The sequence below is a fragment of the Salmo salar genome, chromosome ssa18 (assembly GCF_905237065.1).
Source record: "Salmo salar chromosome ssa18, Ssal_v3.1, whole genome shotgun sequence".
NCBI lineage: Eukaryota > Metazoa > Chordata > Actinopteri > Salmoniformes > Salmonidae > Salmo > Salmo salar.
The window spans coordinates 42142865-42167814 of NC_059459.1; the positions used below are offsets into that span (position 1 = coordinate 42142865).

Genomic DNA, 24950 nt, shown 5'->3' on the forward strand with positions numbered 1-24950 from the left:
AATAACTGAGTCGTTCCACTACATCTCCACTTCTCTCCTCCATGTACACAGCAGCAGAGTGGGATGAACCAGGATGAAGCTGTACAACATCAAGCAGTCCTGAGAGGAGAGCAAAGACAAAGGCTTGATAGATGACAGGCCAGTAGTGGACGTGATCAAACATTCAGGACCACAGAATGACAATATGACTTGATTCTGTTTGTGTTTCTGACCTCCACTGAGTTGATTGTGTTTCTACCTCCACTGAGTTGATTCTGTTTGTGTTTCTACCTCCACTGAGTTGATTCTGTTTGTGTTTCTGACCTCCACTGAGTTGATTGTGTTTCTGACCTCCACTGAGTTGATTCTGTTTGTGTTTCTGACCTCCACTGAGTTGATTCTGTTTGTGTTTCTACCTCCACTGAGTTGATTCTGTTTGTGTTTCTACCTCCACTGAGTTGATTGTGTTTGTGTTTCTACCTCCACTGAGTTGATTCTGTTTGTGTTTCTACCTCCACTGAGTTGATTCTGTTTGTGTTTCTGACCTCCACTGAGTTGATTGTGTTTCTACCTCCACTGAGTTGATTCTGTTTGTGTTTCTACCTCCAATGAGTTGATTGTGTTTCTACCTCCACTGAGTTGATTCTGTTTGTGTTTCTACCTCCACTGAGTTGATTCTGTTTGTGTTTCTACCTCCACTGAGTTGATTCTGTTTGTGTTTCTACCTCCACTGAGTTGATTGTGTTTCTACCTCCACTGAGTTGATTCTGTTTGTGTTTCTGACCTCCACTGAGTTGATTCTGTGTGTTTCTACCTCCACTGAGTTGATTCTGTTTGTGTTTCTACCTCCACTGAGTTGATTCTGTTTGTGTTTCTACCTCCACTGAGTTGATTCTGATTGTGTTTGTGTTTCTACCTCCACTGAGTTGATTCTGATTGTGTTTCTGACCTCCACTGAGTTGATTCTGTTTGTGTTTCTACCTCCACTGAGTTGATTCTGTTTGTGTTTCTGACCTCCACTGAGTTGATTCTGTTTGTGTTTCTGACCTCCACTGAGTTGATTCTGTTTGTGTTTCTACCTCCACTGAGTTGATTGTGTTTCTGACCTCCACTGAGTTGATTCTGTTTGTGTTTCTGACCTCCACTGAGTTGATTCTGTTTGTGTTTCTACCTCCACTGAGTTGATTCTGTTTGTGTTTCTACCTCCACTGAGTTGATTCTGTTTCTGACCTCCACTGAGTTGATTCTGTTTGTGTTTCTACCTCCACTGAGTTGATTCTGTTTGTGTTTCTACCTCCACTGAGTTGATTCTGTTTGTGTTTCTGACCTCCACTGAGTTGATTCTGTTTGTGTTTCTACCTCCACTGAGTTGATTGTGTTTCTACCTCCACTGAGTTGATTCTGTTTGTGTTTCTGACCTCCACTGAGTTGATTGTGTTTCTACCTCCACTGAGTTGATTCTGTTTGTGTTTCTACCTCCACTGAGTTGATTCTGTTTGTGTTTCTGACCTCCACTGAGTTGATTCTGTTTGTGTTTCTGACCTCCACTGAGTTGATTCTGTTTGTGTTTCTACCTCCACTGAGTTGATTGTGTTTCTACCTCCACTGAGTTGATTCTGTTTGTGTTTCTGACCTCCACTGAGTTGATTCTGTTTGTGTTTCTGACCTCCACTGAGTTGATTGTGTTTCTACCTCCACTGAGTTGATTCTGTTTGTGTTTCTGACCTCCACTGAGTTGATTCTGTTTGTGTTTCTGACCTCCACTGAGTTGATTGTGTTTCTGACCTCCACTGAGTTGATTCTGTTTGTGTTTCTGACCTCCACTGAGTTGATTCTGTTTGTGTTTCTACCTCCACTGAGTTGATTCTGTTTGTGTTTCTACCTCCACTGAGTTGATTCTGTTTGTGTTTCTACCTCCACTGAGTTGATTCTGTTTGTGTTTCTACCTCCACTGAGTTGATTCTGTTTGTGTTTCTACCTCCACTGAGTTGATTCTGTTTGTGTTTCTACCTCCACTGAGTTGATTCTGTTTGTGTTTCTACCTCCACTGAGTTGATTCTGTTTGTGTTTCTACCTCCACTGAGTTGATTCTGTTTGTGTTTCTACCTCCACTGAGTTGATTCTGTTTGTGTTTCTACCTCCACTGAGTTGATTCTGTTTGTGTTTCTGACCTCCACTGAGTTGATTCTGTTTGTGTTTCTACCTCCACTGAGTTGATTCTGTTTGTGTTTCTACCTCCACTGAGTTGATTCTGTTTGTGTTTCTACCTCCACTGAGTTGATTCTGTTTGTGTTTCTACCTCCACTGAGTTGATTCTGTTTGTGTTTCTACCTCCACTGAGTTGATTGTGTTTGTGTTTCTACCTCCACTGAGTTGATTCTGTTTGTGTTTCTACCTCCACTGAGTTGATTCTGTTTGTGTTTCTACCTCCACTGAGTTGATTCTGTTTGTGTTTCTACCTCCACTGAGTTGATTCTGTTTGTGTTTCTACCTCCACTGAGTTGATTGTGTTTGTGTTTCTACCTCCACTGAGTTGATTCTGTTTGTGTTTCTACCTCCACTGAGTTGATTGTGTTTCTACCTCCACTGAGTTGACCCATAAGGGTGCAGCGACCAGAGTGAACACTTGCATACCAACACTATGCTGTAAGGTTTTCTAATAGAGCTGTTGTACAGTTGAACCCTGCCTAAGCATCCTTTAGGACACAGAGACACAGATACAGAGACACGTTCCTCTTCACTGACCATGGCCAACGTAGCTACAACAAAACCTGACTCAACTAGTCATCACTTTGATCGCTCCCATTAAATGTGTTCACCACTAGAGAGAGAGAGAGAGAGAGAGAGAGAGAGAGTGAGAGAATGAGAGGGAGATAGAATGAGAATGAGAGAGAGAGAGAGGGAAAGACAGAGGGATAATGAGAGGGGGATAATGAGAGGGGAGAGGGGGAGAGGGAGGGAGAATTAGAGGGGAGAGGGAGGAGAGAGAGGGAGAATGAGAGGGGAGAGGGAGGGAGAATGAGAGGGGAGAGGGAGGGAGAATGAGAGGGGAGAGGGAGGGAGGGAGAATGAGAGGGGAGAGGGAGGGAGGGAGGGAGAATGAGAGGGGAGAGGGAGGGAGGGAGAATGAGAGGGGAGAGGGAGGGAGGGAGAATGAGAGGGGAGAGGGAGGGAGAATGAGAGGGGAGAGGGAGGGAGAATGAGAGGGGAGAGGGAGAATGAGAGGGGAGAGAATGCGAGGGGAGAGGGAGATTTAGAAGGGCGAGAGAGAGAGACGAGGGGGAGAGAGGGAGAATGTGAGGGGAGAGAGAGGGAGAATGTGAGGGGAGAGGGAGAATGTGAGGGGAGAGGGAGAATGTGAGGGGAGAGGGAGAACGAGAGGGTAGAGAGAGAATAAAGAAATTTAAAGCATAAATGTAAATCTAAGAGGCTGCGTGCCTCTCAGCTCAGAAAAACAAGGTCAGTTAGATGCAGTCAGTCTAACTGGGTCTCGGGCCTGTTCAAAATTCAAGCCTGTTCTTATTGATCATTAAATAATGATAGACTGACTGATTTAAATGCAATGACAGACAGCAGCTCACAGAGACAGAGGGTTGAGACTTCACACACACATCTCTAAGGAGAGACAGTCAGACTGTAGTGGGGTTAAGGTAGGTCTCTAAGGAGAGACAGGCAGACTGTAGTGGGGTTAAGGTAGGTCTCTAAGGAGAGACAGTCAGACTGTAGTGGGGTTAAGGTAGGTCTCTAAGGAGAGACATTCAGACTGTAGTGGGGTTAAGGTAGGTCTCTAAGGAGAGACAGGCAGACTGTAGTGGGTTTAAGGTAGGTCTCTAAGGAGAGACAGGCAGACTGTAGTGGGTTTAAGGTAGGTCTCTAAGGAGAGACAGGCAGACTGTAGTGGGTTTAAGGTAGGTCTCTAAGGAGAGACAGGCAGACTGTAGTGGGGTTAAGGTAGGTCTCTATGGACAGACAGTCAGACTGTAGTTTGGTTGAGGTAGGTCTCTATGGACAGACAGTCAGACTGTAATGGGGTTAAGGTAGGTCTCTAAGGAGAGACAGTCAGACTGTAGTTTGGTTAAGGTAGGTCTCTATGGACAGACTGTAGTTGGGTTAAGGTAGGTCTCCAGGGAGAGACAGTCAGACTGCAGTTTGGTTAAGGTAGGTCTCTAAGGACAGACAGTCAGACTGTAGTTTGGTTAAGGTAGGTCTCTAAGGAGAGACAGTCAGACTGTAGTTGGGTTAAGGTAGGTCTCTAAGGAGAGACATTCAGACTGTAGTGGGGTTAAGGTAGGTCTCTAAGGAGAGACAGTCAGACTGTAGTTTGGTTGAGGTAGGTCTCTAAGGAGAGACATTCAGACTGTAGTGGGGTTAAGGTAGGTCTCTAAGGAGAGACATTCAGACTGTAGTGGGGTTAAGGTAGGTCTCTAAGGAGAGACAGTCAGACTGTAGTTTGGTTGAGGTAGGTCTCTAAGGACAGACAGTCAGACTGTCTCTCTCTCCCCTCTTAACACCAATAGAGTCTGATTGTCAAAACTTAAATACCTACCTTAACTACTGGGACATCTGACCTCCCCATTCTACTGTAACTACTGGGACATCTGACCTCTCCATTCTACTGTAACTACTGGGACCATCTGACCTCCATTCTACTGTAACATCTGACCTCTCCATTCTACTGTAACTACTGGGACATCTGACCTCTCCATTCTACTGTAACTACTGGGACATCTGACCTCTCCATTCTACTGTAACTACTGGGACATCTGACCTCTCCATTCTACTGTAACTACTGGGACATCTGACCTCTCCATTCTACTGTAACTACTGGGACATCTGACCTCCCCATTCTACTGTAACTACTGGGACATCTGACCTCTCCATTCTACTGTAACTACTGGGACCATCTGACCTCCATTCTACTGTAACATCTGACCTCTCCATTCTACTGTAACTACTGTAACATCTGACCTCTCCATTCTACTGTAACTACTGTAACATCTGACCTCTCCATTCTACTGTAACTACTGGGACATCTGACCTCTCCATTCTACTGTAACTACTGGGACATCTGACCTCTCCATTCTACTGTAACTACTGGGACATCTGACCTCTCCATTCTACTGTAACTACTGGGACATCTGACCTCTCCATTCTACTGTAACTACTGGGACATCTGACCTCTCCATTCTACTGTAACTACTGGGACATCTGACCTCTCCATTCTACTGTAACTACTGGGACATCTGACCTCTCCATTCTACTGTAACTACTGGGACATCTGACCTCTCCATTCTACTGTAACTACTGGGACATCTGACCTCTCCATTCTACTGTAACTACTGGGACATCTGACCTCTCCATTCTACTGTAACTACTGGGACATCTGACCTCTCCATTCTACTGTAACTACTGGGACATCTGACCTCTCCATTCTACTGTAACTACTGGGACATCTGACCTCCTCCATTCTACTGTAACTACTGGGACATCTGACCTCTCCATTCTACTGTAACTACTGGGACATCTGACCTCTCCATTCTACTGTAACTACTGGGACATCTGACCTCTCCATTCTACTGTAACTACTGGGACATCTGACCTCTCCATTCTACTGTAACTACTGGGACATCTGACCTCTCCATTCTACTGTAACTACTGGGACATCTGACCTCTCCATTCTACTGTAACTACTGGGACATCTGACCTCTCCATTCTACTGTAACTACTGGGACATCTGACCTCTCCATTCTACTGTAACTACTGGGACATCTGACCTCTCCATTCTACTGTAACTACTGGGACATCTGACCTCTCCATTCTACCGTAACTACTGGGACATCTGACCTCTCCATTCTACTGTAACATCTGACCTCTCCATTCTACTGTAACTACTGGGACATCTGACCTCTCCATTCTACAGTAACTACTGGGACATCTGACCTCTCCATTCTACCGTAACTACTGGGACATCTGACCTCCATTCTACTGTAACATCTGACCTCTCCATTCTACTGTAACTACTGGGACATCTGACCTCTCCATTCTACTGTAACTACTGGGACATCTGACCTCTCCATTCTACTGTAACTACTGGGACATCTGACCTCTCCATTCTACTGTAACTACTGGGACATCTGACCTCTCCATTCTACTGTAACTACTGGGACATCTGACCTCTCCATTCTACTGTAACTACTGGGACATCTGACCTCTCCATTCTACTGTAACTACTGGGACATCTGACCTCCATTCTACTGTAACATCTGACCTCTCCATTCTACTGTAACTACTGGGACATCTGACCTCTCCATTCTACTGTAACTACTGGGACATCTGACCTCTCCATTCTACTGTAACTACTGGGACATCTGACCTCTCCATTCTACTGTAACTACTGGGACATCTGACCTCTCCATTCTACTGTAACTACTGGGACATCTGACCTCTCCATTCTACTGTAACTACTGGGACATCTGACTTCTCCATTCTACTGTAACATCTGACCTCTCCATTCTACTGTAACATCTGACCTCTCCATTCTACTGTAACTACTGGGACATCTGACCTCTCCATTCTACTGTAACTACTGGGACATCTGACCTCTCCATTCTACTGTAACATCTGACCTCTCCATTCTACTGTAACTACTGGGACATCTGACCTCTCCATTCTACTGTAACTACTGGGACATCTGACCTCTCCATTCTACTGTAACATCTGACCTCTCCATTCTACTGTAACTACTGGGACATCTGACCTCTCCATTCTACCGTAACTACTGGGACATCTGACCTCTCCATTCTACTGTAACATCTGACCTCTCCATTCTACTGTAACTACTGGGACATCTGACCTCTCCATTCTACCGTAACTACTGGGACATCTGACCTCCATTCTACTGTAACATCTGACCTCTCCATTCTACTGTAACTACTGGGACATCTGACCTCTCCATTCTACTGTAACTACTGGGACATCTGACCTCTCCATTCTACCGTAACTACTGGGACATCTGACCTCTCCATTCTACTGTAACATCTGACCTCTCCATTCTACAGTAACTACTGGGACATCTGACCTCTCCATTCTACCGTAACTACTGGGACATCTGACCTCCATTCTACTGTAACTACTGGGACATCTGACCTCTCCATTCTACTGTAACTACTGGGACATCTGACCTCTCCATTCTACTGTAACTACTGGGACATCTGACCTCTCCATTCTACTGTAACTACTGGGACATCTGACCTCTCCATTCTACAGTAACTACTGGGACATCTGACCTGTCCATTCTACAGTAACTACTGGGACATCTGACCTCTCCATTCTACTGTAACTACTGGGACATCTGACCTCTCCATTCTACTGTAACTACTGGGACATCTGACCTCTCCATTCTACTGTAACTACTGGGACATCTGACCTCTCCATTCTACTGTAACTACTGGGACATCTGACCTCTCCATTCTACTGTAACTACTGGGACATCTGACCTCTCCATTCTACAGTAACTACTGGGACATCTGACCTCTCCATTCTACTGTAACTACTGTAACATCTGACCTCTCCATTCTACTGTAACTACTGGGACATCTGACCTCTCCATTCTACTGTAACTACTGGGACATCTGACCTCTCCATTCTACTGTAACTACTGTAACATCTGACCTCTCCATTCTACTGTAACTTCAAATCCCATAATATTCCGTATCCTGGAATTCCGATCATATTTAGTAATCCACATTCCAGTTATCTTTTGGTTTGGTCTGCAATCTACAGTACATCCATTGTCAAATCACCCCAACTGTGTACATATAGTATGCGTCCTTGCAAAAGTCCCCACATTCCTCCCACGTTCCTACCGTCAGCCTCATGTAAATGGATGAGTGCCTGTCGCGGCGGGCGGAGCGTCGTCAGGATGACAGCACAGATACAGAATGACTTATCAGTGACTTAATTGTCTCAGAGTTCCAGCTGAGAGGATGATTGGCTCGGCCTCAGTATCACAGAACCAGTGTCCCAAAATGGAAGCCTGTTCCCTATATTGAGCACTATTTTAGACCACAGCCCTATAGGAGCCAATAGGACATAGTGTACCATTTGGGATGCACAAAGAGAATCCACTGATTAGATAACTCACAGAGAACCTGCATGGGTCTGGCTTTAGGAACGCTGTCTGTATTAGGTGACAGATCTCACACACACACACACACACGGAACACACACACGGAACACACACACACACACGGAACACACACACACACACGGAACACACACGGAACACACACACACACACGGAACACACACACACACACGGAACACACACGCAAACACGCTGAAATATGACATAGCCAGGCTAATAAAGCAGATGAAAGCAGTGAGGGAGATCAAGGGAACCTTTAGAGTGAATCTACATGAAGCTGTGTGAGTCTAGGGATGACTCACTCAGAACAAGGTTTCCATCGTTCTGTGATGCTGTGGATGGAAGTTGATGTTGCAGAGGGACAATTAGGGTTGAAAAATTCTATAAACTTTATCGAAAGTTTCCCATTTTTTTCTCAGAAATCCTGGTTGTCAGATTCCCAGACACAGGAGAGAAGGGAAGAAGTAGGAACAGAGTTTTAGAGGTTCATAAGGCTGGTTGGGAGGTTTGAAGAAGAGTCACTTACAATGAGAGGAGAGTCTCTGCCCATGGAGATGACTGTTCTGTTGACTGTCCTCAGGAGCTTCTCCATGATGATCTGGACATGCCACTGAGTAGGACCCTGGACACACAAGATGAAGGAGGAGGAGGAGGACAAGAGATTAGGTTGATCTTTCACTGAGGAAATCGATAGACACAGAATGTTTTCAACAGTGTATGTTGAGATTTATAAAACTGGCTAGTTTGGGTCCTGGATGCTAATTGGCTGAAACAGTAGTTCAACTGTGCGTATATCAGACAATATATAACGGGTATGATGCAAAAATGCTTGTTTTATCACAAACCCCCGAGGAGCCGTATTGCTATTATAAACTGGTTACCAATGTAATTAGAGCAGGAAAAAAAAGAAATGTTTTGTCATACTCGTGGTATACGGTCGCCGTGGTATATCAGACCGTATACAGCGTTGCGTTGTGTCTCAGAACAGTCCTTAGCCGTGGTATATTGGCCATATACCACACCTCTTCGTGCCTTATTGCTTAAATATACCACAAACCCCTGAGCTGCTTTATAAATGATGATGCTAGTCATCTTTGTTGCTTTGCAAACATCCTTAACACAAATGCGGAGCTATATTGTATGTTATTTTTTACAATTATATTATTTTATACTAGTAGAACTGCTCAGAGAAAGAGATTTTGTTGAACAAGTAATAAAATAAAGAAGATAGGAAGAGGGTTTTGATGTGTGCTTGGGGAGGTTGTCTTGATGTTAGATCTACTTGGGGCCCATTTTCAGGCAACCTTGTTTTAGGCTAAAATGTCCTGTTACTGGGTAAAGTTCATGATGCTGTTGACCTTAACAAGACCTCCAGGACAGGTGGAAGCTAAATAACAAGACCTCCAGGACAGGTGGAAGCTAAATAACAAGACCCCCAGGACAGGTGGAAGCTAAATAACAAGACCCCCAGGACAGGTGGAAGCTAAATAACAAGACCCCCAGGACCAGTGGAAGCTAAATAACAAGACCCCCAGGACCAGTGGAAGCTAAATAACAAGACCCCCAGGACCAGTGGAAGCTAAATAACAAGACCCCCAGGACCAGTGGAAGCTAAATAACAAGACCCCCAGGACCAGTGGAAGCTAAATAACAAGACCCCCAGGACCAGTGGAAGCTAAATAACAAGACCCCCAGGACCAGTGGAAGCTAAATAACAAGACCCCAGGACCAGTGGAAGCTAAATAACAAGACCCCCAGGACCAGTGGAAGCTAAATAGCCCCATAACATCAGTGATCCACCACCATATTTTACCATAACATCAATGACCACCACCATATGTTACCATAACATCATTGACCCACCACCATTGTTACCATAACATCATTGACCCACCACCATATGTTACCATAACAGCAGTGATCCACCACCATATGTTACCATAACATCAGTGACCCACTACCATATGTTACCATAACATCAGTGACCCACCACCATATGTTACCATAACATCAGTGGCCCACTACCATATGTTACCATAACATCGGTGATCCACTACCATATGTTACCATAACATCAGTGATCCACCACCATATGTTACCATAACATCAGTGATCCACTACCATATGTTACCATAACATCAGTGATCCACCACCATATGTTACCATAACATCAGTGATCCACCACCATATGTTACCATAACATCAGTGATCCACCACCATATGTTACCATAACATCAGTGATCCACCACCATATGTTACCATAACATCAGTGATCCACCACCATATGTTACCATAACATCAGTGATCCACCACCATATGTTACCATAACATCAATGATCCACCACCATATGTTACCATAACATCAATGATCCACCACCATATGTTACCATAACATCAGTGATCCACCACCATATTTTACAGTAGGTATGAGGTACTTTTCTGCATACATGTCTTATTTTTCGACGGTGAATCCACCACTAGTGTGCGTGGCCATAGATCTCTATTTCCAAGTCACCTGACCATAGCAGCACCTGAAGTTTACGAAGAAGCCACTGTGACATTACAGACCAATCAGATCTAATCTCTTGGCATTTCCAACCCCTTCATTATCTCAGCCAATCATGGCTAGCCAGGAGGAAGAAGGGCACAGCGAGCAGGGGGAGTGGGGATCTGGGCTGTCTGTGGACGAATCCATCTAAGACAGTGGCACGCTAGCTACCGCTTCCACCGCCCCAAAACCTTCAATAATTCAGTGCTATTTTCACACAACACACACACACATCACTCCATCTCCAATCTTAAAAGGTAGTATCTGATCTCTCCTCTCAATGTGTCAGGTATGACGCATGACATTATGCAATCCCAACAGGGCTCACTCTCATGTTTCTATACCATCTCTTACGTCACTGTGCCTTTTGATTTCAGGACCGCTCTATTGCTTTACTAACACAATAACTAATGGAGTTCTGCGCTGAATTCATATCACATGGAATGTAACAATAAGTGCAGGGAATGGTTGGGGGGAAAAAACAATGATATTGAGTGATGGTTCTCTCTGTATTGAATTATGGGAACTCTGCCAATGAAACCAACTAAATTATTGAAGGAAAGGTCCATGAAATAATCATTTGTTTCTGATATGGAATGGGATTACAGCAATTATATCAGAAACTCTGTAGTGCAGGACATTAATACACACCAGAGATCCATCTAGTAGTCCCACAGCTGCTTTTCACTAGCATGTTGTTTTTACTGGAGTGGATGGAGGAGAGTGGACTAACAGGATATCAATATTATATTTAATAGAGTGGACTAACAGGATATCAATATTATATTTAATAGAGTGGACTAACAGGATATCAATATTATATTTAATAGAGTGGACTGACAGGATATCAATATTATATTTAATAGAGTGGACTAACAGGATATCAATATTATATTTAATAGAGTGGACTAACAGGATATCAATATTATATTTAATAGAGTGGACTAACAGGATATCAATATTATATTTAATAGAGTGGACTAACAGGATATCAATATTATATTTAATAGAGTGGACTGACAGGATATCAATATTATATTTAATAGAGTGGACTAACAGGATATCAATATTATATTTAATAGAGTGGACTGACAGGATATCAATATTATATTTAATAGAGTGGACTGACAGGATATCAATATTATATTTAATAGAGTGGACTAACAGGATATCAATATTATATTTAATAGAGTGGACTAACAGGATATCAATATTATATTTAATAGAGTGGACTGACAGGATATCAATATTATATTTAATAGAGTGGACTAACAGGATATCAATATTATATTTAATAGAGTGGACTGACAGGATATCAATATTATATTTAATAGAGTGGACTAACAGGATATCAATATTATATTTAATACAGTGGACTAACAGGATATCAATATTATATTTAATAGAGTGGACTGACAGGATATCAATATTATATTTAATAGAGTGGACTAACAGGATATCAATGTTATATTTAATAGAGTGGACTAACAGGATATCAATATTATATTTAATAGAGTGGACTAACAGGATATCAATATTATATTTAATAGAGTGGACTGACAGGATATCAATATTATATTTAATACAGTGGACTAACAGGATATCAATGTTATATTTAATAGAGTGGACTAACAGGATATCAATATTATATTTAATAGAGTGGACTAACAGGATATCAATATTATATTTAATAGAGTGGACTAACAGGATATCAATATTATATTTAATAGAGTGGACTAACAGGATATCAATATTATATTTAATAGAGTGGACAAACAGGATATCAATATTATATTTAATAGAGCGGACTAAGAGATTATCAATTTTATATTTAATAGAGTGGACTAACAGGTGATCAATATTATATTTAATAGAGTGGACAAACAGGATATCAATATTATATTTAATAGAGCGGACTAAGAGGTTATCAATATTATACACTGCGCAAAAAAATAAAGGGAACACTTAAACAACACATCCTAGATCTGAATTAAATAAATAATCTTATTAAATACTTTTTTCTTTACATAGTTGAATGTGCTGACAACAAAAATCACACAAAAATAATCAATGGAAATCCAATTTATCAACCCATGGAGGTCTGGATTTGGAGTCACACTCAAAATTAAAGTGGAAAACCACACTACAGGCTGATCCAACTTTGATGTAATGTCCTTAAAACAAGTCAAAATGAGGCTCAGTAGTGTGTGTGGCCTCCACGTGCCTGTATGACCTCCCTACAACGTCTGGGCATGCTCCTGATGAGGTGGCGGATGGTCTCCTGAGGGATCTCCTCCCAGACCTGGACTAAAGCATCCGCCAACCCCTGGACAGTCTGTGGTGCAACGTGGCGTTGGTGGATGGAGCGAGACATGATGTCCCAGATGTGCTCAATTGGATTCAGGTCTGGGGAACGGGCGGGCCAGTCCATAGCATCAATGCCTTCCTCTTGCAGGAACTGCTGACACACTCCAGCCACATGAGGTCTAGCATTGTCTTGCATTAGGAGGAACCCAGGGCCAACCACACCAGCATATGGTCTCACAAGGGGTCTGAGGATCTCATCTCGGTACCTAATGGCAGTCAGGCTACCTCTGGCGAGCACATGGAGGGCTGTGCGGCCCCCCAAAGAAATGCCACCCCACACCATGACTGACCCACCGCCAAACTGGTCATGCTGGAGGATGTTGCAGGCAGCAGAACGTTCTCCACGGCATCTCCAGACTCTGTCACGTCTGTCACGGGCTCAGTGTGAACCTGCTTTCATCTGTGAAGAGCACAGGGCACCAGTGGCGAATTTGCCAATCTTGGTGTTCTCTGGCAAATGCCAAACGTCCTGCACGGTGTTGGGCTGTAAGCACAACCCCTACCTGTGGACGTCGGGCCCTCATACCACCCTCATGGAGTCTGTTTCTGACTGTTTGAGCAGACACATGCACATTTGTGGCCTGCTGGAGGTCATTTTGCAGGGCTCTGGCAGTGCTCCTCCTGCTCCTCCTTGCACAAAGGTGGAGGTAGCGGTTCTGCTGCTGGGTTGTTGCCCTCCTACGGCCTCCTCCACGTCTCCTGATGTACTGTCCTGTCTCCCGGTAGCGCCTCCATGCTCTGGACACTACGCTGACAGACACAGCAAACCTTCTTGCCACAGCTCGCATTGATGTGCCATCCTGGATGAGCTGCACTACCTGAGCCACTTGTGTGGGTTGTAGACTCCGTTTCATGCTACCACTAGAGTGAAAGCACAGCCAGCATTCAAAAGTGACCAAAACATCAGCCAGGAAGCATAGGAACTGAGAAGTGGTCTGTGGTCTCTACCTGCAGAACCTCTCCTTTATTGGGGGTGTCTTGCTTATTGCCTATAATTTCCACCTGTTGTCTATTCCATTTGCACAACAGCATGTGAAATGTATTGTCAATCAGTGTTGCTTCCTAAGTGGACAGTTTGATTTCACAGAAGTGTGATTGACTTGGAGTTACATTGTGTTGTTTAAGTGTTCCCTTTATTTTTTTGAGCAGTATATTTTAATAGAGTGGACTAACAGGATATCAATATTATATTTAATAGAGTGGATAAACAGGATATCAATATTATATTTAATAGAGCGGACTAAGAGATTATCAATATTATATTTAGTAGAGTGGACTAAGAGATTATCAATATTCTATTTAGTAGAGTGGACAAACAGGATATCAATATTCTATTTAATAGAGTGGACTAACAGGATATCAATATTATATTTAATAGAGCGGACTAAGAGATTATCAATATTATATTTAGTAGAGTGGACAAACAGGATATCAATATTATATTTAATAGAGTGGACTAACAGGATATCAATATTATATTTAATAGAGTGGATTAACAGGATATCAATGTTATATTTAATAGAGTGGACTAAGAGATTATAAATGTTATATTTAGTAGAGTGGACTAAGAGATTATAAATGTTATATTTAATAGAGTGGATTAACAGGATTTCAATGTTATATTTAATAGAGTGGACTAAGAGATTATAAATGTTATAATTAATAGAGTGGACTAACAGGATATCAATATTATATTTAATAGAGCGGACTAAGAGATTATCAATATTATATTTAATAGAGTCGACTAACAGGATATCAATATTATATTTAATAGAGTGGACAAACAGGATATCAATATTATATTTAATAGAGTGGACTAAGAGATTATAAATGTTATATTTAATAGAGTGGACCAAGAGATTATCAATGTTATATTTAGTAGAGTGGACTAACAGAGAATCAATGTAATAAAGTTAGAAGGACCTGGGCTCGTACCACAACACATCTCAGAGAAGGAGTACTGATCTAGAATCAGTTAGGCTTCATTTGTTTTTATTTCACCTTTATGTAACCAGGTAGGCCAGTTGAGAACAAGTTCTCATTTACAACTGCGACCTGGCCAAGATAAAGCAAAGCAGTGCAACAAAAACAATGACACAGTTACACATGGGATAAACAAACGTACAGTCAATAACGCAATAGAAAATCTGTATACAGTGTGTGCACATGACGTAAGGAGGTAAGGCAATAAATAGGCCAATAGTGGCGAAGTAATTACAATTTAGCATTAACACTGGAGTGATAGATGTGCAGATGTTGATGTGCAAGTAGAGATACTGGGGTGCAAAAGAGCAAGAGGATAAATAATAATATGGGGATGAGGTAGTTGGGTGGGCTATTTACAGATGGGCTGTGTACAGCTGCAGCGATCGGTAAGCTGCTCTGACAGCTGATGCTTAAAGTTGGTGAGGGAGATATAAGTCTCCAACTTCAGTGATTTTTGCAGTTCGTTCCAGTCATTGGCAGCAGAGAACTGGAAGTAAAGGCAGCTAAAGGAGGAATTGGCTTTGGGGGTGACCAGTGAGAGATACCTGCTGGAGCGCGTGCTATGGATGGGTGTTGCTATGGTGACCAGTGAGCTGAGATAAGGCGGGGCTTTACCTAGCAAAGACATATAGATGACCTGGAGTCAGTGGGTTTGGCGACGAATACGAAGTGAGGACCAGCCAACGAGAGCATACAGGTCGCAGTGGTGGGTAGTATATGGGGCTTTGGTGACAAAACGGATGGCACTGTGATAGACTGCATCCAATTTGCTGAGTAGATTGTTGGAGGCTATTTTATAGATGACATCACCGAAGTCGAGGATCGGTAGGATGGTCAGTTTTATGAGGGTATGTTTGGCAGCATGAGTGAAGGATGCTTTGTTGCGAAATAGGAAGCCAATTCTTGATTTAACTTTGGATTGGAGATGTTTGATGTGAGTCTGGAAGGAGAGTTTACAGTCTAACCAGACACCTAGGAATTTGTAGTTGTCCACATATTCTAAGTCAGAACCGTCCAGAGTAGTGATGCTGGACGTGCGGGCAGGTGCAGGCAGCGATCGGTTGAAGAGGATGCATTTAGTTTTAATTGCATTTAAGAGCAGTTGGAGGCCACGGAAGGAGAGTTGTATGGCATTGAAGCTCGTCTGGAGGTTTAGTTAACACAGTGTCCAAAGAGGGGCCAGAAGTATACAGAATGGTGTCGTCTGTGTAGAGGTGGATCAGAGACTCACCAGCAGCAAGAGCGACATCATTGACATATACAGACAAAAAAGTCGGCCTGAGAATTGAACACTGTGGTACCCCCATAGAGACTGCCAGAGGTCCGGACAACAGGCCCTCTGATTTGACACACTGAACTCTGTCAGAGAAGTAGTTGGTGAACCAGGCGAGGCAGTCATTTAAGAAACCAAGGCTATTGAGTCTGCCGATAAGAATACGGTGATTGACAGTCGAAAGCCTTGGCCAGGTCAATGAATACAGCTTCTTATCGATGGCGGTTATGATATCGTTTAGGACCTTAAGCATAGGGGTCTGAATATAGGGGACAGTATAGAACAGAGGGGTGTGAATATAGGGGAAACTATAGAACAGAGGGGTGTGAATATAGGGGACACTATAGAACAGAGGGGTCTGAATATAGGGGTCAGTATAGAACAGAGGGGTGTGAATATAAGGGACACTATAGAACAGAGGGGTGTGAATATAGGGGACACTATAGAACAGAGGGGTGTGAATATAGGGGACAGTATAGAACAGAGGGGTCTGAATATAGGGGACACTATAGAACAGAGGGGTGTGAATATAGGGGACACTATAGAACAGAGGGGTCTGAATATAGGGGACAGTATAGAACAGAGGGGTCTGAATATAGGGGACGGTATAGAACAGAGGGGTCTGAATATAGGGGACACTATAGAACAGAGGGGTCTGAATATAGGGGACACTATAGAACAGAGGGGTCTGAATATAGGGGACACTATAGAACAGAGGGGTCTGAATATAGGGGACACTATAGAACAGAGGGGTGTGAATATAGGGGACAGTATAGAACAGAGGGGTCTGAATATAGGGGACACTATAGAACAGAGGGGTCTGAATATAGGGGACACTATAGGACAGAGGGGTCTGAATATAGGGGACACTATAGAACAGAGGGGTGTGAATATAGGGGACAGTATAGAACAGAGGGGTCTGAATATAGGGGACACTATAGAACAGAGGGGTCTGAATATAGGGGACAGTATAGAACAGAGGGGTGTGAATATAGGGGACACTATAGAACAGAGGGGTGTGAATATAGGGGACACTATAGAACAGAGGGGTCTGAATATAGGGGACACTATAGAACAGAGGGGTCTGAATATAGGGGACAGTATAGAACAGAGGGGTGTGAATATAGGGGACACTATAGAACAGAGGGGTCTGAATATAGGGGACACTATAGAACAGAGGGGTCTGAATATAGGGGACACTATAGAACAGAGGGGTGTGAATATAGGGGACAGTATAGAACAGAGGTAGTGGTGGGTGTCTGTGTGTTCCTCACCACATCCTTCCTGTAGAGCACCTCCAGTATGTTACTCAGTAGCTGACAGCAGGCCTCCAGTTCCTCCTGTTTCTCTAGATGAAACTTCAGCTGTTCTGTCATCAGAGGAAGCAGGATCTCCCGGCAGTCTGCAGGAAACATACAGTACCAATCAATCTACCCATCCATCTACCCACCCATCCATCCATCTACCCACCCATCCATCCACCCATCCATCCATCTACTCACCCATCCATCTACCCACCCATCTACCCATCTATCCATCCATCTACCCACCCATCCATCTACCCACCCATCCATCCATCCACCCACCCATCCACCTACCCACCCATCCATCTACCCATCCATCCATCCATCTACCCATCCATCCATCTACCCAAACATCCATCCACCCACCCACCCACCCATCCATCCATCTATCCACCCATCCATCTACCCACCCATACAATCTACCCACCCATCCCATCTACCCACCCATCCATCTACCCACCCATCCATCCACCAACTACCCACCCATCCATCTACCCACCCATCTACCTACCTACCCACCCACCCATCCACCTACCCATCCACCTACCCACCCATCCATCCATCTACCCACCCATCCATCTACCCACCCATCCATCCACCCACCCATCCAGCCATCTACCCATCCATCTACCCACCCATCTACCCACCCATCCATCCATCCATCCACCCACCCACCCACCCATCCATCCATCCATCTACCCACCCATCCATCCATCCATCTACCCACCCATCCATCTATACACCCATCCACCTACCCACCCATCCACCTACCCACCCATCCATCCATCTACCCATCCATCCATCTACCCACCCACCCATCCATCCACCCACCCACCCATCCATCTACCCACCCATCCATCTACCCACCCATCCATCCATCCACCCATCCATCCATCTACCCACCCATCCATCTACCCACCCACCCACCCACCCACCCACCCATCCATCCACCCACCCACCCATCGACCCATCCATCTACCCACCCACCCATCTACCCACCCATCCATCCATCTACCCACCCATCCATCTACCCACCCATCCACTCACCCATCCATCCATCCATCTACCCACCCATCCATTTACCCACCCATCCATCCACCCACCCACCCACCCATCTATCTACCCATCCATCCATCTACGCACCCATCCATCTACCCACCCATCCATCTACCCACCCATCCATCTACCCACCCATCCATCCATCTACCCACCCATCCATCCATCCAGGCATCTACCCATCCATCCATCCACCCATCCATCCATCTACCCACCCATCCATCTACCCACCCATCCATCTACCCACCCATCCATCTACCCATCCATCTACCCATCCATCCATCTACGCACCCATCCATCTACCCACCCATCCATCTACCCACCCATCCATCCATCTACCCATCTATCCATCCATCTACCCATCCATCCATCTACTCATCCATCTACCCATCCATCCATCTACTCATCCATCTACCCACCATCCATCCATCCACCCACCCATCCATCTACCCATCCATCCATCTACCCATCCATCCATCTACCCACCCATCCATCTACCCACCCACCCATCTACCCACCCACCCACCCATCCATCCATCCACCCACCCATCTACCCATCCATCTACCCATCCATCCATCCATCTACGCACCCATCCATCTACCCACCCATCCATCTACCCACCCATCCATCCATCTACCCATCCATCCATCCATCTACCCACCCATCCACCCATCCATCCATCCATCTACCCATCCATCTACCCACCATCCATCCATCCATCCACCCACCTATCCATCTACCCATCCATCCATCTACCCATCCATCCATCTACCCACCCATCCATCTACCCACCCATCCATCCAGCCATCTACCCATCCATCCATCCATCTACCCACCATCCATCCATCCATCCATCCACCCACCCATCCATCTACCCACCCATCCATCTACCCACCCATCCATCTACCCACCCATCCATCTACTCACCCATCCATCCACCCATCCATCTATCCACCCATCCATCTACCCACCCATCGACCTACCCACCCATCCATCCATCCATCCATCTACCCATCCATCTATCCATCCATCCATCCATCCATCCATCTACCCATCCATCTACCCACCCATCCATCCATCCATCCACCCACCCACCCATCCATCTACCCACCCACCCATCCATCTACCCATCCATCTACCCACCCATCCATCCACCCACCCATCCATCTACCCACCCACCCATCCACCTACCCACCCATCTACCCACCCACCCATCTACCCACCCACCCATCTACCCACCCATCCATCTACCCACCCATCCACCTACCTACCCACCCATCCACCTACCCACCTACCCACCCATCCATCCATCTACCCACCCATCCATCCACTCTACCCACCCATCCATCCAGCCATCTACCCATCCATCTACCCACCCATCCATCCATCCATCCACCCACCCATCCATCTACCCATCCATCCATCTACCCATCCATCCATCTACCCACCCACCCATCCATCCACCCACCCACCCACCCATCTACCCACCCATCTACCCACCCATCCACCCACCCACCCACCCACCCACCCATCTACCCACCCACCCACCCATCCACCCACCCATCTACCCATCCATCTACCCACCCATCCATCTACGCACCCATCCATCTACCCCCACCCATCCATCCATCCACCCCACCCATCCACCCACCCACCCATCTACCCACCCATCCATCTACCCACCCATCCATCTACCCACCCACCCACCCACCCATCCATCATCTACCCATCCATCCATCTACCCATCCATCCATCTACCCATCCATCCATCTACCCATCCATCCATCTACCCATCCACCCACCCACCCATCCATCCATAATCTACCCATCCATCATCTACCCATCCATCCATCTACCCACCCATCCATCTACCCACCCATCCATCTACCCACCCATCCATCTACCCACCCATCCATCTACCCACCCATCCATCTACCCATACATCTACCCATACATCTACCCATCCATTCATTCATCCACAAAGTACTAAAGTAACCCGGTCTAAACCCTAAGATTTTATTTAAATGTCTTTATTCTTTTGGAACTTCTGTGAGTGTAATATTTACTGTACATTTTTTATTGATTATTTCACTTTTGTTTATTATCTACTTCACTTGCTTTGGCAATGTAAACATATGTTTCCCATGCCAATAAAGCCATTAAATTAAAAGAGAGAAATACAGAGAGAGGGAGTGAAAGAGAGAAGGGGAGTGAGAGAGAGAGAGAGAGAGAGGGAGCGAGAGAGAGAGGGAGAGAGGGAGCGAGAGAGAGAGAGAGAGGGAGGGAGAGAGAGGGAGAGAGGGAGCGAGAGAGAGAGAGAGAGGGAGGGAGAGAGAGGGAGAGAGAGGGAGAGAGAGAGAACAGGAGTGAGAGAGAGGGAGTGAAAGAGTGAGAAAGAGAGAGAGAGACAGCGAGTAGGAAATCCATATGGAGAGAGTTACCCGAGGCGGTCTATAATAAATTAACATATGTTATTAAACCCAGAAATTCCAATCTAGAGGTATAGCACAGTGCCGTGTGGTTAAAATGAAAGTTAGGGGCCTGAGGGACAAACAGTGGGAAGGATAGAGAGGAGGATGGAGGAATGGAGGAACATGGGTCAGAGAGAAGAGGATGAATGGAGGGACATGGGGTCAGAGAGAAGAGGAGGAATGGAGGAACATGGGTCAGAGAGAAGAGGATGAATGGAGGGACATGGGGTCAGAGAGAAGTGGAGGATGGAGGGACATGGGGTCAGAGAGAAGAGGAGGATGGAGAGACATGGGGTCAGAGTGAAGAGGAGGATGGAGGGACATGGGGTCAGAGAGAAGAGGATGAATGGAGGGACATGGGGTCAGGGAGAAGAGGAGGAATGGAGGGACATGGGGTCAGAGAGAAGAGGAGGATGGAGGGACATGGGGTCAGATAGAAGAGGAGGAATGGAGGGACATGGGGTCAGAGGAAAGAGGATGAATGGAAGGACATGGGGTCAGAGAGAAGAGGATGAATGGAGAGACATGGGTCAGGGAGAAGAGGATGAATGGAGAGACATGGGGTCAGAGAGAAGAGGAGGATGGAGGGACATGGGGTCAGAGAGAAAAGGATGAATGGAGGGACATGGGGTCAGAGAGAAGAGGAGGATGGAGGGACATGGGGTCAGAGAGAAGAGGAGGATGGAGGGACATGGGGTCAGAGAGAAGAGGAGGATGGAGGGACATGGGGTCAGAGAGAAGATGAGGATGGAGGGACATGGGGTCAGAGAAAAGAGGAGGATGGAGGGACATGGGGTCAGAGAGAAGAGGAGGAATGGAGGGACATGGGGTCAGAGAGAAGAGGATGAATGGAGGGACATGGGGTCAGAGAGAAGAGGAGGAATGGAGGGACATGGGGTCAGAGAGAAGAGGAGGAATGGAGGGACATGGGGTCAGAGAGAAGAGGAGGAATGGAGGGACATGGGGTCAGAGAGAAGAGGAGGAATGGAGGGACATGGGGTCAGAGGGAAGAGGAGGAATGGAGGGACATGGGGTCAGAGTGAAGAGGAGGATGGAGGGACATGGGGTCAGAGAGAAGAGGATGAATGGAGGGACATGGGGTCAGAGAGAAGAGGATGAATGGAGGGACATGGGGTCAGAGAGAAGAGGATGAATGGAGGGACATGGGGTCAGAGAGAAGAGGATGAATGGAGGGACATGGGGTCAGAGAAAAGAGGAGGATGGAGGGACATGGGGTCAGAGAGAAGAGGAGGAATGGAGGGACATGGGGTCAGAGAGAAGAGGATGAATGGAGGGACATGGGGTCAGAGAGAAGAGGATGATGGAGGGACATGGGGTCAGAGAGAAGAGGAGGAATGGAGGGACATGGGGTCAGAGAGAAGAGGAGGAATGGAGGGACATGGGGTCAGAGAGAAGAGGAGGAATGGAGGGACATGGGGTCAGAGAGAAGAGGAGGAATGGAGGGACATGGGGTCAGAGAGAAGAGGAGGAATGGAGGGACATGGGGTCAGAGAGAAGAGGATGAATGGAGGGACATGGGGTCAGAGAGAAGAGGATGATGGAGGGACATGGGGTCAGAGAGAAGAGGATGAATGGAGGGACATGGGGTCAGAGAGAAGAGGATGATGGAGGGACATGGGGTCAGAGAGAAGAGGATGAATGGAGGGACATGGGGTCAGAGAGAAGAGGATGATGGAGGGACATGGGGTCAGAGAGAAGAGGATGAATGGAGGGACATGGGGTCAGAGAGAAGAGGATGAATGGAGGGACATGGGGTCAGAGAGAAGAGGAGGAATGGAGGGACATGGGGTCAGAGAGAAGAGGAGGAATGGAGGGACATGGGGTCAGAGAGAAGAGGAGGATGGAGGGACATGGGGTCAGAGAGAAGAGGATGAATGGAGGGACATGGGGTCAGAGAGAAGAGGATGAATGGAGGGACATGGGGTCAGAGAGAAGAGGATGAATGGAGGGACATGGGGTCAGAGAGAAGAGGAGGAATGTAGGGACATGGGGTCAGAGAGAAGAGGAGGATGGAGGGACATGGGGTCAGAGAGAAGAGGAGGATGGAGGGACATGGGTCAGAGAGAAGAGGATGATGGAGGGACATGGGGTCAGAGAGAAGAGGATGAATGGAGGGACATGGGGTCAGAGAGAAGAGGATGAATGGAGGGACATGGGGTCAGAGAGAAGAGGATGAATGGAGGGACATGGGGTCAGAGAGAAGAGGATGAATGGAGGGACATGGGGTCAGAGAGAAGGGGATGAATGGAGGGACATGGGGTCAGAGAGAAGAGGAGGAATGGAGGGACATGGGGTCAGAGAGAAGAGGAGGAATGGAGGGACATGGGGTCAGAGAGAAGGGGATGAATGGAGGGACATGGGGTCAGAGAGAAGAGGAGGAATGGAGGACCTTCCTCATCCATCCCCTGGTCAGAAGCTCAGTAAAAAGGGGCAATGGATGATTTCTACATCCACTTGTGGATATACAGCCATTCATTATTGAACAGTATATATATAATGAATGTCTGGAGGTAAGTTCACCTGTCTAACCCAGTGGTCAGCAACTATATCTGAATCCAAGATCACGTTCTCAGTCAGAAATGAAGCAGAGATATAAGCAGCATGAACCTAATGAAACCAGTTGTGTAGGAAAGAGGTTTGTGCAGTAGGTCTAATACATTATCACAGCATATTGACTATATGTCTGCCCTGACAACATTATTCTTCTCAGACCACATTATATTACACAACTCCAGCGTGGATAACAACATGGATCAGTTGCTGTATCACTTGCAGAGTGAAATATTCCTCGATATATAAAATAAAAAGACACAACAAGCTTCTAATACCAAAAAGAGAGTAATCTGATACACTTGGCTGCTCATCCACTGCAGCGCGAGAGGAAGTAGGGAGGAGTGGGTTTTATGTTTGTAAAAGTGTTGAATAAAAACAGTGTTGACACTACTGAATATAAAACTCACTCATAAAAAACCCCAGCTCTTTACTGTGGTCTTTGACAGTCTCTCTCTGGTCACGGTTTTAAAGGTTAAAAACCTGTTAGGGCTAGGGGGCAGTATTGACACGGCTGGATAAAAAACGTACCCGATTTAATCTGGTTACTACTCCTGCCCAGTAACTAGAATATGCATATAATTATTGGCTTTGGATAGAAAACACCCTAAAGTTTCTAAAACTGTTTGAATGGTGTCTGTGAGTATAACAGAACTCCTATGGCAGGCCAAAACCTGAGAAGATTTCAAGCAGGAAGTGGCCTGTCTGAGAAGTAGTGTTTCATCTTGGCTCTTTTTATTGAAGACTCAGGATCTGTGGAATAACGTGACACTTCCTACGTCTTCCACAGGGTCTCAGAGCCCGGGAAAACGTTGAACGATATCGAGGCAGGCTCTGGCTGAAACACTTTATCGCTTTTGGCAAGTGGCCACTCAGAGTACTATGGGCTTAGGCGCGTGCCCGCTTCGACCGAATGGTTTCTTTTCCTTTGTCTGTTTATCTAAACGCAGATTTCCGGTCGGAATATTATCGCTTTTTATGAGAAAAATGGCATAAAAATTGATTTTAAACAGCGGTTGACATGCTTCGAAAGTACGGTAATGGAATATTTAGAATTCTTTTGTCACGAATTGCGCCATGCTCGTCACCCTTATTTAGCCTTTAGGATAGTGTCTAGAACGCACGAACAAAACGCCGCTGTTTGGATATAACGATGGATTATTTTGGACCAAACCAACATTTGTTATTGAAGTAGAAGTCCTGGGAGTGCATTCTGACGAAGACAACAAAGGTAAGAAATTTTTCTTA

The 24950-nt window shown here is 45.5% G+C and overlaps 1 protein-coding gene across 10 annotated transcripts in view; it reads right to left on the reverse strand.

Annotated features, from left to right (window-relative positions):
• The window catches only part of LOC106613940 (dedicator of cytokinesis protein 1), a 729054-nt gene that overhangs the window by 492084 nt on the left and 212020 nt on the right, over positions 1–24950 (reverse strand). For all 10 annotated transcript variants that reach the window (XM_045701156.1, XM_045701154.1, XM_045701151.1 and 7 more), the window contains 2 exons: positions 17574–17701; positions 8652–8747 (listed from right to left, as the gene is read on the reverse strand). In XM_045701156.1, coding sequence (XP_045557112.1) covers positions 8652–8747; positions 17574–17701 — 224 coding nt within the window. The remainder of the gene's footprint in view (positions 1–8651; positions 8748–17573; positions 17702–24950) is intronic.